General features: G+C 36.3%; 2 protein-coding genes across 2 annotated transcripts in view; one reads left to right on the forward strand and one right to left on the reverse strand.

Annotated features, from left to right (window-relative positions):
* Window positions 1–15741, forward strand: part of sfxn5a (sideroflexin 5a) — a 63536-nt gene that overhangs the window by 30151 nt on the left and 17644 nt on the right. The window contains exon 16 of the transcript XR_004847304.2: window positions 5098–5293. The gene's annotated coding sequence lies outside the window, so the exon portion shown is untranslated. The remainder of the gene's footprint in view (window positions 1–5097; window positions 5294–15741) is intronic.
* Window positions 810–7678, reverse strand: emx1 (empty spiracles homeobox 1). The gene is made up of 3 exons (XM_023270007.3): window positions 7065–7678; window positions 5087–5271; window positions 810–1195 (listed from the first exon to the last, which is right to left on the reverse strand). Exons 1-3 carry the CDS (start codon window positions 7411–7413, stop codon window positions 1028–1030), a joined length of 702 nt encoding a protein of 233 aa, XP_023125775.1. The 5' UTR covers window positions 7414–7678; the 3' UTR covers window positions 810–1027.

The following is a 15741-nucleotide window of genomic DNA, read 5'->3' on the forward strand; positions in this document are numbered from 1 at the left end:
GATGCCTGAGAAACTGCAGCTTTTCCTTCCAATCAAACACTAATTTACACATTTACCTTCAGTTCAGGAAGTAATGAGCGAAATCTGCAGCTGTTGTAGCACCTGAATCACACAAAACATTCCACTTCCAACGCGAGAAATAATTTTCTGCGTTTATTTCTAAAACATCTTCTTGTACTTTTACACGTTCTGCTCAAAAAGTATATGCATTTTATACTACACACAGCGCTTTAATGAAATCTGCAGACATTCAAACAAATGGAGATGTCATCCATCACCCCACGCTGACGAATGTCGGACAAAGCTGCGTTGTGGCTTTTATTATGCGGCTCAACTTGCCCCTAACGTTAGAGGTCTCTGCAGCTTCTCGTCTGTCCCAGAGTCACGCACAGCTGGCCGTGAATCGCCTTTTTCTCTGGGAGGAATCTTCATTGGGAACAAAGTGCAGGGGACGGGTTCTGGAGTCACAAAAATGGGAATAAAATCGAGCCATCCTTCATCTCCTGTTTTGTTCTTCGGGCTCGGGTGGGTTAAAAGTGTGCGTCGACACGTTCTCGACGTTGAGGAGACATTTTAAATTAACGTGGTGCGCAGGTGGCGCGTTGGGTGTGTTGAGCGGTGAGGTGTTAATGACCTAAGCAAGTGATAAAAAAACAGCTTTAATGAAACAAATAGCCTCTTTTCAAAAACAACCTTTATCAGCGGCCCTATGTACAATGTTAAAACGCTATGATTAGAGGTTGTTTCTCGTCTTCTTCAGCTTTAAATGATCACTTCATCCAGACACATTCAGGATGGATGTCATTAAATAAGATGTGTTTTTAGTTATTTATTTCCGGCATCACTGATTGTAGCGCGTCATTGATGAGCAGTGATCACAGACTGAGTCCTTGAGCCTTCCTCTAATGTATCTAATTATACTCAATAATATTACATAATAAATAGTGTTGGTCCTCTGATGCGTCAGAAGGTTGACGCAGGGTTCAGGGCAGCATTGTCGGAGGTCGGACGCCGTTTTTTTTTTTCTTTAGTCCTCTGAGGTCACGTCAATGTCCTCGGAGCTGGCCTGCTTGGTGGCGATGCGCCATCTGTTGATGTGGTGGTTCCCCTTCTTCTTCTGCTGGCTCTCTGGTCCCTCCTCCTCCAGCTTCTGACGCTTGTACTTGGTCCTCCTGTTCTGGAACCACACCTTCACCTGGAAACAAGAAGACCATCAGCATGTAACCTCAGGATAAACAACGGCAACTAAAAGCACAAATAGGAGGATGTTTTGACTTGTCAAACAGAGGTTAACACCTACGCAGAAAGGAGCAATAATGGATGTTAACAATGCAGCTGTGATTCATAACAAACCTGGAATGGCATTAATGCTCCACAGTACACTGTAAAAAAGTAAAAATACATTCAAATCAAAGAAAAACATACACTACCAGTCAAAAGTTTGGGGTCACCCAGGCAATTTCATGTACACTCACACTTTTTTCATGTGCTAACATAATTGCACAAGGGTTTTCTAATCATCAATTAGCCAGTGTTTACAACAGGACAGAGGCTGTAGGTAGCTAGCTAACAAAATTACCTTTTGAGACACAAAATTAAACAAACTTTTGAATAAATTATGTTTTTTTTTCAACCCAAAACCAGCACAGAAATTAACCATATGGCTTTTTTTAAAGCAGCTAGAAAGTGTGTTTGGACCAAAAACATCAGATTTAGTTACTAAAAAAGATGTAGACCAGCAAAAATAATCCGCTTTTCTCTGTCATTTCCTGCAAAAGACCAAAAATCAATCAGTAAAGATCTTTCTGTAAATCTGAATAGGCACTACCGTCAACTGTAGGCAATTTCATGTTTTCCATGAAAACTCACACTATTATTCATGTGCTAACATAATTGCACAAGAGTTTTCTAATCATCAGTTATCCTTTCAACACCATTAGCTAACACAATGTAGCATTAGAACACAGGAGTGATGGTTGCTGGAAATGTTCCTCTGTACCCCTATGGAGATATTCCATTAAAAATCAGCTGTTTCCAGCTAGAATAGTCATTTACCACATTAACAATGTCTAGACTGGATTTCTGAGTAATTTAGATATTATCTGTAATTTAACAAAACTGAAAATCTGTAAAATAAAAGTTCAGTCCTAATATATCTATTTTTGCTTTAATTTAATGAAGAAAATCTGTTAACTGTTATAATGTGGCTACTAAAATATGTTTTTAATTCATTTACTAGTGATAATGATTAGGCATTGTTCAGTCCTTGATATATATCACTTTTCTGTCAAATACTTGCAAATATCTTTTAAATGAATGTTTTTTTTTTATTCGATTTGTAATGATTTTTCAGTATAATGTAAAAGAAAAATTTATAGAAATACAGATTTATGACAGATGTAGCCTGGTTTTTAGGGGTTAATGTGTAAATAAATGCATTTTCTCTGTGATTTTACTGTTTATCTGTAATTTAGCAAAATGAGGAAAAATCTGGAAAAATAATCATCAAATACAGTTAAAATCTGTTTAAAAAACATTATAGGCTAAATCCATGTCTCTGAAATGAACTATAATTAGTGAATCTGTCAATTTGAAAGTTAATCTGCATTTAATTTATTATAATCAAGCTATTATTTAGGTCATCTCACAAGCAAAACTACCAAACACAGTCGAGCTGCAGCTTCTTGGGTGTGAATATTTTTTACTATTCATGCAAATTAATTATGTTTAGATTTAAATCCAGCTCCTTTGGGCTCTAGTACACTATATTTCTGGCATTTATAAGTTCAAAATATCAGTAGAGTCAATCATTTTTGAGAATTATCAGTTGCAGACAGTTTTCAATTGACAATTTTTGCTCAGTTTCATTGTGTTTACTATCTTAAATTCCTCTTTGAGTTTGGCATTAATGCTGGGAAAGATCAAGAGGCTGCGAGGCTTCCTGACTGACTGACTGCTGCAAATCTGACCTTGGAACATGAGCCTCGCTGACGAACCTATATGTGGCAGGATGCATTTTTTAAATAGCAACACTCAGATTAGCTTCCTTCTTGACTTTCCGAGGCTTCAGGCTGATTCTGCATCATAGAACCCCCTAACACTCTTAAGGTTGAATTTATCTGTAGCAGAGGGTGTAAAAGAAACGAGTGGGCTCGTTTCCAGCCGCAGAAAAGGTGCAGCAGTGTTAATTTACCTTTTTGCTTTGACATCTTTAGTCCCAGTTTGATGTCTAGTTCACCTGCTGAGGAGGTTAATTTTAAATAATGGTTCCATTTCTGCAGGAATCGATGCCTCTCTGCAATATCAACCCTGTTAGAGAGCTGATTCAAGTTATTATTGCTGCCCTAATAAACTTTACCGTCATTAACGTTCACTTCACTGTCTTTAGAATTTGCATAATTCAATTGCTGCTTAATTGCAACCATCTTATATTGACCGCAATAAAACTTGCAAGCAGCATTTTTTCGTATCACTGACTCAGGAAATGTCTTGATGTTGCCTATTAGGACTAACTGACACCAGACTGATGTGGACTCATTAAACTTAAGCATCAATAATATTTACTCCCCGTTATTATGGAGCAAGTGTGAATTAAAACACCTCTGAGAACAATATTCACTGCATACTTTCACACTCATAATTGTCATTAAGATGATATTTACATTAAAAATGTGCATAAATAACCTCTAATTTCAATTTGATTTCAAAGCATGCAGCAAATTAAAATTCATATTTGGACTGTGTTGTTTTTCTTGGTTTAATGCAGTTTATGATGATGTTTTTTGTTATTGTTTTAGCTGTCTGTATTTTAGAGCCACGAACTCTGCATTATTATTATAAAATCAATGACACTGGCAAATACCAGCAACTTGCCTGTGATTTCTTGACTTAATATAGTTTATGATTATGTTTTTTGGTTATTATTTGTTTTATTGGCACTGCAGTAGCTGTTTATCTCTTCATTAAAGGGTCTCAAACTCTGTGTTTTTATAATTGAATCATAGCAAATATCACTAAAACCAGCAAATATCCACAACTCGTCTGTCATTTCTTGATTTAATATAGTTTATGACTGTTTGTTGTTGTTGTTATTCTTATTACTGGCATTGCTGTAGCTATTTATCTCTTTATTTAGGAGCCTCAAACTCTGCATTGTTATTATAAAATTATTGAAACTAGAAAATATCAACAGCTTGCCTATTATTTCTTGATTTAATATAGTTTATAATTATGTTTTTTGTTATTTCCATTATTGGCACTGCAGTAGCTGTTTATCGCTATATTGTGGAGCCCCAAACTCTGCATTATTATAATAAAATCACTAAAACCAGCAAATACCCTCAACTTTTCCTGTGATTTCTTGACTTAATATAGTTTATAAAGATGTTTTTTGTTATTGTTTTCATTATCAGCAGTGCAGTAGCTGTTTATCTCTTTGTTTAGGGTCCCCAAACTGAGCATTATTATTATATAATCACTAAAACCAGCAAATATCCATGACTTTGCCTGTGATTTCTTGTTTTAAGATAGCATGTGAATGTGTTAACTGTTAATATAATAATTATTGACATTACTGTTGCTGTTTATTTCTTTATTTAGGAGCCCAAACTCTGCATTATTATTATAAAATCATAGCAAGTGTCTGCAATTTGCCTGTTATTTCTTGATTTAATATGGTTTTTGATTATGTTGTTGAGATTATTATAATTATTGCCATTGCTGTTGCTGTTTATCTCTTTATATAGAATTCCCAAAGTATTAAATGCACAGAGCTACAACTTCTCTGTGATTTAATATAGTTTATGTCTATGTTTGTTGTTGTTATTCTAATGAATGGCCTTGCTATTGGTGTTAATCTCTTTGTTTAGGAGCGCCAAACTGTGCATTATTATTGTAAAATCACTCAAACATGCGAATACCCACAACATATCCGTTATTTCTTGATTTAATATAGGTTCTTACTGTGTTTTTTTGTTATTATTGTAATTATTAGCATTGCTGTGGCCGTTTGTCCCTTTATTTAAGAGCCTCACACTGTGCGTAATTGTCATTAAATCACTGGAAGCAGTAAGTCTCCACCACTTGCCTGTGTTTCAGATAAACTCAGGCTGTTTGCCAGCTGCTTCCTCTCTGCTCCCACCACGTAGTGATTCTTCTCGAAGGCTCGTTCCAGACGCAGCAGCTGCGACGGAGAAAAGGCCGTCCGGATGCGTTTGGGTTTCCTGGCGAAGGGGCCGTGGAGCAGCAGGCTGTCCTGGGACACGTCGTTACCTGGAGTCACACAAACGGCCAGGTAACGTTAATACTGCACATCACAATGAAGGAAAGCCACAATAGTGCATTTTGTGGTTAATATTACGTTAAAAAATAAATGAAATAGAGCTGTAGGCCGCGTAAAATAATGCCAGATTACTACCAGAAGGCATATATGCTGTGTGCAGAGTCATGTACTTTAATTTTCATTTAGATTTACGTGTTTTTAAGCATTTACCACAAATCTTGGGGCTTTTGTCCCGTAAATGTACGTTTTTGTTTGCAGAAGGCTTCATTAAATTTAGTTGAATTAGCTTAAATTCAGGATGAAGAGAATCATGCTTTTTAATTTTATTCATATCTTTATTTATTGCACATGGCGCTTGATTAAAAACCACCTAATAAGTCTGTATTCTAAATATTATGGTTGTACATTGACATTTAAACCCCTTTTAAATGAGTTTTGCCAAATTATTAACCAAACAAAAACCGCTCATGCGTAAAACTCAATTCTTAAAAAAATGGACATTAGATATTTATGGTTACTGAAATATGTTACATTTTCTCTATTGTATTATAATAGTCGGATAAACGATCAAATCAGAACAGATGAATGCACCGGAGAATGCAGCGAATTAACGTAAAGTTTTGGTTTTCTTTTGTGCGCAAAATCATAGTTCTGTCGTAAATAAACTGGCAAGTAATCGATTTTTAATCTCATTAATTTTGCAATATTTGTTTAAAAATGTTTACAGGATGACGTTGGAAATATTTAGTGGAAATTAAGATTTTTTTTGTAAAGATACTACAATTTTAACTCTTTTCTAATTTTTTTTGTTAAAATGTATTTGTTTTTCGAAGAAAAACTGTTAAACTGGCGGCCCTCCGATTTTAGAATAGCATGATTTAATTTTCTTTCTCTATTTTTCTTTTAATCTAATAATATGCAAATTGTTTAAACGTTTCCTTTCATCTTTGCCTCATTGCGGTCATAAGAAAATCCACATCAGGTTAATGTGGGGTATTAATTAATTAGGTTATTGTAATTAGGGTGTCAATTATTTAATTTGGAGCATGGATTCACTTACTTCTGTCTTCATTATAAAATTAAATTTTCTGTCCATACATTTAGAAATGCAATAAGCAATTCTATAAAAATAAACCTGTATTGTTGGTTTTAGAAATGCATGTATTTGTTGTTTATTTATTGGCGTAAAAGCTGTGGTTTGTCAGGTAAATAGGTCACTGCAGAGCTGTGTTCAAATTCTCTCAATATTGATTTCATTCTGCTTTCTGTTCCCATCACTGTCGCTGATTTTATCTTCTATTTTCTCCCTGTCTTGCAAGATTTTTTTTAATTAAATGAAAACACATAGCCTAACGTAAGACCAGTTTTATTGTGTGGAGAGAAAAAAATCTACTTCAGTGCTTATCTTCTCCTGCTGAGGTTTGTCTTTTTTTTTTTTTTTTTTTTTTTACCCCGAGAGTAGCTGCAGGGCGAATGAAAGTGGAAATATGAGAGCAGCCCGGCAGCCTGCTGGAAACAATCTGCTAGTTTATTCTGTTTTTAGCTGCAGTTTATTGCTCAACAAAGAAATGTGGCTAATCTTGATAGTGATGTATTGTTTTAAAGTCACGTAGAAGTAACAGAAACTCTCCAAAGCAAACATTGAGCCACATAAATGCGCTTTTTTTGTTTGCAGAAGGCATCTTTATTTACTCTAATTTCAGCCTGAACATCCAGGTTTACGTGGATTAATAGTAAAGATCAAAGCTGCGCATCAGTTTCCTTATGTTGCGCCTTTACGCACCTTGAAATCTGTGTCCAAAAAACCTGTTCCGTAACACCCAGGGGTAGAAGTTGAGCGGGTCTCTGTGCTGCGTCCCGAAGAAGTGCGGATGCTGTAGGTGGGAGCCTCCGAGCTGGTGAGGAGCCACGGTGAGGGACGGATGGTTCACCGTCTCCGGGAACACCAGGTCCGGGCTCTGGTAGAGGGAGCGGGTCGGAGGAGGCTGGTAGCTGTTGATTAAGGCGTCTGTCGTCGGGTTGGAGTAACTTAAAGCCGTCGGGCGGATGGGTTCCTCGGCCGTTAGCGGGTTCTCTTTGGCCACCAGAGACTCTATCGTGAAGCAGCGTTTGCCCGCAGACGAAAACATCATCTCTTGATTGGAAAAGAAACCCAGAAAAATTAAAAAACTTCTGTTTTCTCGCTGGAAACCTCCTCTCAGAGACGCATCATGGCCAAAAAAAAAAGATGGTGGAGGGCGGGGGTCGGTTTGCCTACAACGAGCTGAAGATGCTGCTACAAAACTCAACAGCGCCTGCAAATTGCCCCTGATACTGTGCGCACTCGGAGGGTTTCTGTGCACAAGTGCGCACCGAGCCAAGCACCCCTTCAGTCTTTTCCACAGCGGCTTGACGCTGCGCACACAGGGAGCGCTGATTGGACCGGAGCACCTGCCAATAGGTTCTCCTCAAGTACCTGCTTCACAGATCACACGTAAAGCGAGGCGGCTTAGTTACACAGGCACGCTGAGAAAACATGTGTGCTCCAATTAATGGGTCATTGTGTGTCGCATTGAGCCTTAATATCTGGTTTTTCTGTGGGGAAAAACAGGCTGCCGGCGGGGGTGAGAAAGTTCCACTTGTTCCACGGCACATTCAGGCGGCTCGGGAATTCTCAGTGTCAATATTTGAAGCTCGAATGTCAAGAAATTAACGAAGGTGACTCGTGGAGGCAGTTTTTTTCAAATATTTTAATAACATTTAGAACCATTTTAAAGCCCATTATACATCCATAAAACGCTACAAAGGACGTCTACAGCCACCGGACATTCCTTTAAATATGTGCAAGATAAAGCTGTGCGTAAAGGTCAACTAATTTCTCTTTTACGCACGATTCCTTCTTATTATTCCACCTTATATTTCACAGCTAATTATAGGTTTTTGATTGTTAAAAGCACCAAGTAATTTAAAATTATTTCAGACATTTCTTGCTTCTGCTGATTCATATTTACATCTTAGCAAAACTTACACCCTAAACATTTTTTTGCATATAAAATATTTTACTTGATACTTGTATTCGACTGAGCAGTTAAATGTCAAAACTGGATCATTTTTCTTAATGTTTGTTTCAGTTTATTATTCGGATTGTATCGTTGTAAATATAGAAGTAGCATCATGATTATGTATTTTTAATCTGGAAAAGCAGGTTTAATAGGGATCTTTTGCTGTTAGATTATACTCAAGAAATCAACCGTTTTAGTTCAGTTTAATTTAATTAAAACTGAGCTAAAACATTTATTCTAATAGAACTTATTTGTTTTTTGAAGACACAGTTTCAAGGTTTAGGCACACATCATTTTGGAAGTTAGTCTACATAAGATATGGAAATGATTCGATATTAGAGAACATTACGCACGGTTTGTCCTCTCTACACTCAGTTAATAGCAGCAGCAGAAAGAGGGATCCTGTTGGTCTTTGGAGCTGAACCGTCCCTCGGCGCTCCGCTTCCTTTGCGCGCTAACCAAGTTAATAATCAACCCGTTAACGCGCTCGTTTGCGTGCAGGTTGCATTAGAAAATCATTACCGATGGAAATTATGAGCTAAAACAAGTTGTTGATTAGGCGTTTAGAGCTAAAGGCTCCTAAAGACGGAGGCAGCAGGTTCTGTGAAAAAAGTCAGTGTCCAAAATAATAATAAAATATATATATATACTTTTGAATTTCTTTTCTACTCAGTGGGATTGTGCGCACATATGGACATTTATAATTATTTTCTGTGTGGCTCCGATTCCCGAATTCCTTTATTTAGTTTACTCTGTTGCAGGAATCATGACTGTTTTGCACCTTTTTTTATTAAATGTTTCGTTGCCAAATTGAAAGTATTGCAAGATATAACTGTTGCATGTTGCTGATTTTATTCACATTCGTTTTAAAGTTATATTTCATTATTAAACTGCATCATAGTTCAGTTACTTTACAGCTGCAGTGACATAAAATGCAGCTCATAAAATATTTAAGTCTCGGTCACAGCAGCCGATTTGCGCATAAATTGACGTCGTGCTATTTGTGCGCAATCCCATAATACCCGGTTAGTCACACGGATCCTAAAGGACGGATTTTATATGTAAACTGTCCTTTTTGCAGCAGCAGGAACTTGGCGGCTGAGCGAGCCGGTGGAGTTTAATGATGAAACCCTGTGGGCCTTTTTACGCGCTGACCCTGATCGCTGCTGGTTAATAGATGATCAAATCGCTCTGCTTCTACAAAAACAAAGCCAAGCAGCCTCCTTCTTGTTCCGAGCCTGCTGTTGGTATTTCACCCCCCCCCCCCCCCCCCCCCCCCGAGGCTCCGCAGGAGAGTTTCTCAGAGTCAAAGTGATCTTCAACTCAAAGCAGCGAGTCCTCTGTTGACATTTTTACGGACTTTTCATTCATGCGCAACTAGTGGAGAGCAGAACATCTTTATTTATTGCGAGATTTTCTTTCTCCTTGTGGTTCATATTGTGTATCATAATGCCTAAAATTGCCAATTAACTAAAAACAAAACACAAATTTTTGATTAGCTGGAGGTGCACTTCTCCTTATTTTACATGTGCAGGACGGACTTTAGAAATAACCGCACCTAAATTATGCAGCTAGCGGTAAGAAAAAGCCTTAAACTGTCTGTTTAAACCCACAAATTGAGCAACAATTGACAATCAATGTGGACTGTGAAAATTGGCACAAGGTCAGATTACAAATTTAGGGTTAACTGACCTTGTCAAAGCAGCACAAGACAGTTTATTGACAATAAAATAATTGAAAGCTAATTTTAGATCAACCCAGCACCAGTAAAAACAATTAAGGAAAACACATCCAACATTCAATTTTTATTTTTATTTGATAAAGTAATGACAATTTTCTTGTTTTTGCTCACGTTTGTGTTCTAAAAATGTGGAAATATGCAGAAAAACGATTGGAAATACATAATCTTAACAAAACTGCTTCCAAATTCATATTTATTGATATATAGAAATGAACTACTTTCCAAACAAACATGTTTAAAGTCTGTTCAAATCAGACTTAACTCTTTAATCATAGTCTATTATTCTACACAAATGTATTAAAATTAATAACAATATACAAGTGGACTTCTAATAAGTCTTCTCAGTTTCAGATGTCCACATTTTTCAGGAAACTGATCCAAGATGGAGACCACACTGAGGACAGATGGCACAATTTAATATAAGTGCTGCCCTCCAGTGGCCTCTGACTGAAAGGGAAGCTTGAAAATTGTAATTTTTCACACTTGCTGATCTTATTTAAGAACATTATGATGGTGTTGTGACCTTCAGTGTCTGTAGTATTAATTCAAATCAAGTTAATTATAAAGAACGTTGAGAAACAACCTGAGCTGACCAAAGTGCTGTAGATGTACACAGATAGGCAGCAAAAATCTAATAAAAAATATACAAATATAACTGTACAGACAATATGAAGCCAGTAAAACTAAATAAAATAGTATAATGTATGAAGACAGCAACTTGTAAGATCAATTTCTGTAATACAAACAAATATGAAAGTAGCATTAAATTGAATTTATAATAATATCACTTTAAGACAAATTTAATCCCTTATTGACTGTTCTTAAAGATCGAAAGGGCATAGGAGCTTTAATTTGTTACAAGTATATATAGAAAAGGCTTAGTGATGCTAAAAAAGTGCAAAATATCACTTTGTTTTTATGCCTCTGATTTCAGAGGATATTTAGAAGACATGCATTTGTTCCCCCAATAAGAACTTCAATAAAAGGCCTTGCAAACCCACTATAATGATTACCCATAGATCCAATATTTACCTCCAACATGGACAGGTCTCTTTCTTCAGCATGTCAAACACAGAAATATGTGACATCTCTTGAATCTTGCTGAAAAAAGTGCAAGACATCACAAACTGTAAGCAGAAAAGACACAATTTGGTGCCTAAAAACTCACAATAATGCAGTAAATTAAGTGTGTGACAGCCCACAGTCTTTAAATAATAGTATTTCCAATGCAGAGGCCTGAAAGCTTGAGATTCTGGATAATATATGGCCTCAAAACGCAGTGAATCCACTGTGAAAACTGCTTTATTCTATGCCGATGCTGCCCTCCAGTGGTTAATGTGAGGCACAGCTTTAAGTTTCCTGCAGAGGTCAAAGAGAAGCCATGACCTCAGCTGCTCCAGATTTAAGAATTAAAGTCATTTTAATACTATAAGACAGTTAACTTGCCTTATTTTTAAATGTCACCACATTATGTTGATATAAACCAGATTATCTTGATAAATTTTCATTTATCGCGTTATATTTTCATGAAATATGCATCAGTATAACCAATAATTATAATAGATTTACGGTTTTGCTTTAATCTAATTGCTAGTTTTTCGGTTTCTGATAAGGTATGTGACAAAAATGAGCAAACATGAGCCTTAAATGCTGGTTTTATCCGCTTATCTATCAGCTTGTAGGTGTAATTCTGCCATCTTTACCTTCCATGATGTTGATTAAAGCCACGAGATTAAATCAGACTGCAGAGCAGCGCTGAATCCCCTCTTCCTCCTGTCACCTCCCGTGTTCATTAATAAACTAATTGGCCATTTTGTTTCGCATTAGCGTTGTATGTTCAGCTAATCTATTCCACTTAAATACTTGGAAAATTTCACCCCATTATAACGAGATGGCAAAAGTAGCACGTCGCTGCGTTTGTGCCACCTGCATGACAAGTGGGGTCGTTTAGCCACCTGTACGGGGGGCTCCGCTCCTCCGGCGGCTCCCCTGCTCTGCATAAACAAACACCCCACTTTTAGCGGGGCCTGGAGAAAAAATACATGCGTTTATAGTCATGAAAAGTATAAATTAAAAGGTTTTATGATTTTGAATCCGCCATATATGGCACTTTTGGCGATGCAACGCGTAAATCCTTAATTATGGTTAATGAGCGATGTTTTAAAAGCCTGAAATTAAATTTAAAGTTATTTTTAAGACATAAAATGACTGAGAAATCACCAGGTCGAATATTTAAAGACATATGATGCAACTTTTATATGTATTTAATCAGTTTATTTATGTTTGAATCCGTGCGTAAAAGTCGCACATTGGATAAATTACGCGTTTTTTTGGAACCAGATGTTTCCAGCTTCCTATTTGTCCTCCGTGGTGTTCTTTCTGCCTGTATACGATGCAAACAGGAACCAGCAGGCCATTTCCTGAGACAGAAAAGGAGCTTTAGGATAACCACTTCACTGGAGAGCAGCTCCTCTCGTCAGTGCCCGTGTCAGAAGTCATTGTGCATCACAAATGCGCCCCTTTCACTGCGACACAAAGAGCGGCTCCGACTTCAAACGCTTGTAATGAAAGCTAATGACTATTAGATGGAGTAGAGTGGCCCTCACCTCTGCAAATAAAATGCAAAGTAGGATTTTTCTTTTTTTACAATAGACTGCCCTAAAACGAGTCGTGGTCAAATGAAGCTTACTCTCGCTATAGGAGCTGGAGGTTAATAGTCTCCATGAGAACTTTCACACCTTCCCTGAGCTACATCATAATCTGGCTGTTAAAAGAAAGAGTCATATGACCAAAAATGATGAGCATAGGATGGAAAAGCACAATCTAGATAGAAACTTTTATGTTGAACATTTACTTTTAGCTAAATTTTATCAACCTTCAAAGGAAAAAAACAGAAACAAAGTTCCACCTCAACATAAATATTCTTTCAGACTCACTATAAAGTTAAATCAGTGTAGAAGGTTTAAGGTAATTATTATTATTAATAGTAATATGGGCTTAAAGTATTCAATATCAAATACTGACCTCAATAATCATTCAGCATTTTAAAAAAGTATATATATTTCATTTAAAACAACACAAATTTTACCGTAAAGAACACTTTAGTAAAGACTTAAGTCACAGAAAAGTGTCTGGCAGCATTATTTATTATGGATAAATTGTTTAGGTTTGCTGCTTTTCTCTGTTTCATGCCAGTAAATTAGATGTTTTTATGCTTTTTTGGCTTTTGGTTTGTTGTTCAGGTTAAAAAAAAGGTCACTTGAAAACATAATTGTGGCCTTGTTTGCTTGTTTTGTGACCAAATATACACTAAAGAATAATGTAATTAAGATTAGTGACTGATTGCAGCCCTGGTAGAGAGTGAAACAAACGTATTAGTGCACTGCTAAAAATGGAATCACCTTTTTTCCTTTTAAAATCAGGTTTTAACTGGTTTTTTAAAAATGTCGATGTTACAGTTTTGGCCTGTTTTGTTTTTTCAGTACAATTAATATTTTTTTCTGTGATTTTACTGGATATTATCTGTAATTTAACAAAAGTGAGAAAATCAATAAATTAACAGTTATTTTTTTCTTAATATACATATTTTATTCTTAAAAATTAAGATACATTTCTGTAAAATAATGTCTTTTTTTTGCTGAATTAAATACAGTAAAAATAGTGTAATATTGTCACCAAACATTTCCAATGAATGAATCTGAGGAAATACAAATTTTAATGTGGACATTTTTTATAATTTTGACCTTTTTTTCACTGTTATCTGGTAAATGAAACCTTTTTTCTGTGATTTTATTTTGTTATTATTTTTAATTAATCAAAACAGGGAAAATAACACAGTATAAGAAAAAAGCTATAAAATAACTGGAGTGTTCTTTTTATTTATTTTTTTTTACAGTCTGGCCTCATAAAATAGCCAGAATCCAAACAAAAATTGTCTTTATTCTCCTTTATTATTTATTAATCTGGCCAAGAACTTCAAATTGCTTTATTAAAAAACCTAATTCCACTTTAAGTCACTGTAGAATTTTAAAAAACAGGTGCAAATCCTCACATTTGAGAACCTGAAACCAGCAGATCTTTGTCTCTCCTCTTAATTGTGTCATCGGGACAGTTGCTGATTAAGTTGTTTCAGCTCCGGAGAGCAAAGACACAATATTGTGAATTAACTTTAAAAAAAAAAAGCTAATCCCCACTGTCTGCCAGCGAGACAAATTGTTTGACGTGCTAAAACATAAACCTCATGAGAGCGACAAGTCGGGAGACAAATGAAGATGTGGCTTTGATAGAAGCTTCGGTCCGAGTCCTGCCGAGCGTCTTAAGAAAGCCGTCCAGCGTCGGCATGTTTCCAGCCGTTAAGGTGCCCTCTGCTAATTGAGACGAGGAGTCCGGAGACCCCCAGCTCCTCTTTTCCCAGGATTCCGGCTGCTTCTTTCTGCTCCTCAATGGGATTAGGTGGAGCTGTGGAGAAGGCAGAGGAGGGGGGAAGCACATCAGAAACCCAGATTCTGTCCAGAGCAGGCGGGGGGCGTCGGACAGAGATCAGCTCTGTTACTGTTTATTAAACTCCTCTCTTTGATACTGTGGCCAGATGACTTCTCCCTGATCCTCTGCTGCACACAGATCTGCAGTTTTCTGGGGATTTTGCTGCAATTTGTGGAGTTAAATCCGTCAGCAGTGAGAGAAAACAAACAGAACAGGGCTGTAAATGTTCCAAAATACACCAACATCAAAAACAGCTGCTAGAACTACGTCCACTTAAGCTTTCCTTTCATTTTTCTGCTCAGTTTCTTATTAGATTTTATTAGTTTGTAAAGGAACTCATCTCAAATACTTGTTTCATGTTCAATAACTGTCTCCAAAATGCAGTAAAACAATAGAAAGTGGAAGAGATAGATTGAGTTATTCTGTAGAGGTGCTGCTCAACTTCTGTGAGTTTAAACAGGCTAAATATTAAGGCATCAGTATGTTGCACACAGTGGAACTGGAATGATTTATAAAGAAGTTTTTGTCATTTTTTTATGGTCAATATGCAAAATATCATCAGATTCCAGCTTCTATAATACAAAAACTGTATGTTTTAGTGTCATGCGTGACATTAAATTCGGTATATTTGGAGTTTTCTTACATTTTGTTGACTCAACAGCTAAGAAAATACTTCATTGCTAGCAAATTTCAACAAATTTAAATAGGCTAAATATTAAGGAGTCGTGTACAGCAGACCTGCAAAAACAAGTCAGCTAGTCGTCGATCAGCAGCCTGTTGATTAGTTTCTGTCATTTTTAAGCAACAGTGGAAAATGTTCAGGTTCTAGCTTCTAAAATACTAGAACAACATGTTTTTGAGTCATGCATGACAGTAAACTCAGTATAATTTGGTTTTCTCGCATTTTATTGACCAGAAAATTAAGAAAATAATCTGTTGACAAACAGTGGCTGTAAATTTAAATAGGCTAAATATCAAGGCATTTTGTCATTTTTCAAGCAGTAAAGCAAAAACATTCTCAAGTTCCAAGCTTCTGAAATACAACAATGTCATGTTTTTGTATCTTACGTGACCATAAACTGAATATATATGAGGGTTTTTTTTTCACATTTTGTTGACCAAGAAATTAACCAAGAAAATAATCAGTAGACTAATTGGTGATGAAAGTCATCATTGCAGCTTTAATGAACATTATA

This window comes from Amphiprion ocellaris, chromosome 20, assembly GCF_022539595.1.
Source record: "Amphiprion ocellaris isolate individual 3 ecotype Okinawa chromosome 20, ASM2253959v1, whole genome shotgun sequence".
Taxonomy (NCBI): Eukaryota; Metazoa; Chordata; class Actinopteri; family Pomacentridae; genus Amphiprion; species Amphiprion ocellaris.

What these genes read in the sequence shown, in the direction of transcription:
- emx1 (XM_023270007.3), bottom strand. Translation starts at nt 7,413, where the DNA reads ATGATGTTTTCGTCTGCGGGCAAACGCTGCTTCACGATAGAGTCTCTG. An exon ending in TTTTGGACACAGATTTCAAG is followed by an intron (nt 5,272 to 7,064) that starts GTGCGTAAAGGC and finishes GTGTGACTCCAG; the next exon opens with GTAACGACGTGTCCCAGGAC. An exon ending in TGAGTTTATCTGAAACACAG is followed by an intron (nt 1,196 to 5,086) that starts GCAAGTGGTGGA and finishes TCTTGTTTCCAG; the next exon opens with GTGAAGGTGTGGTTCCAGAA.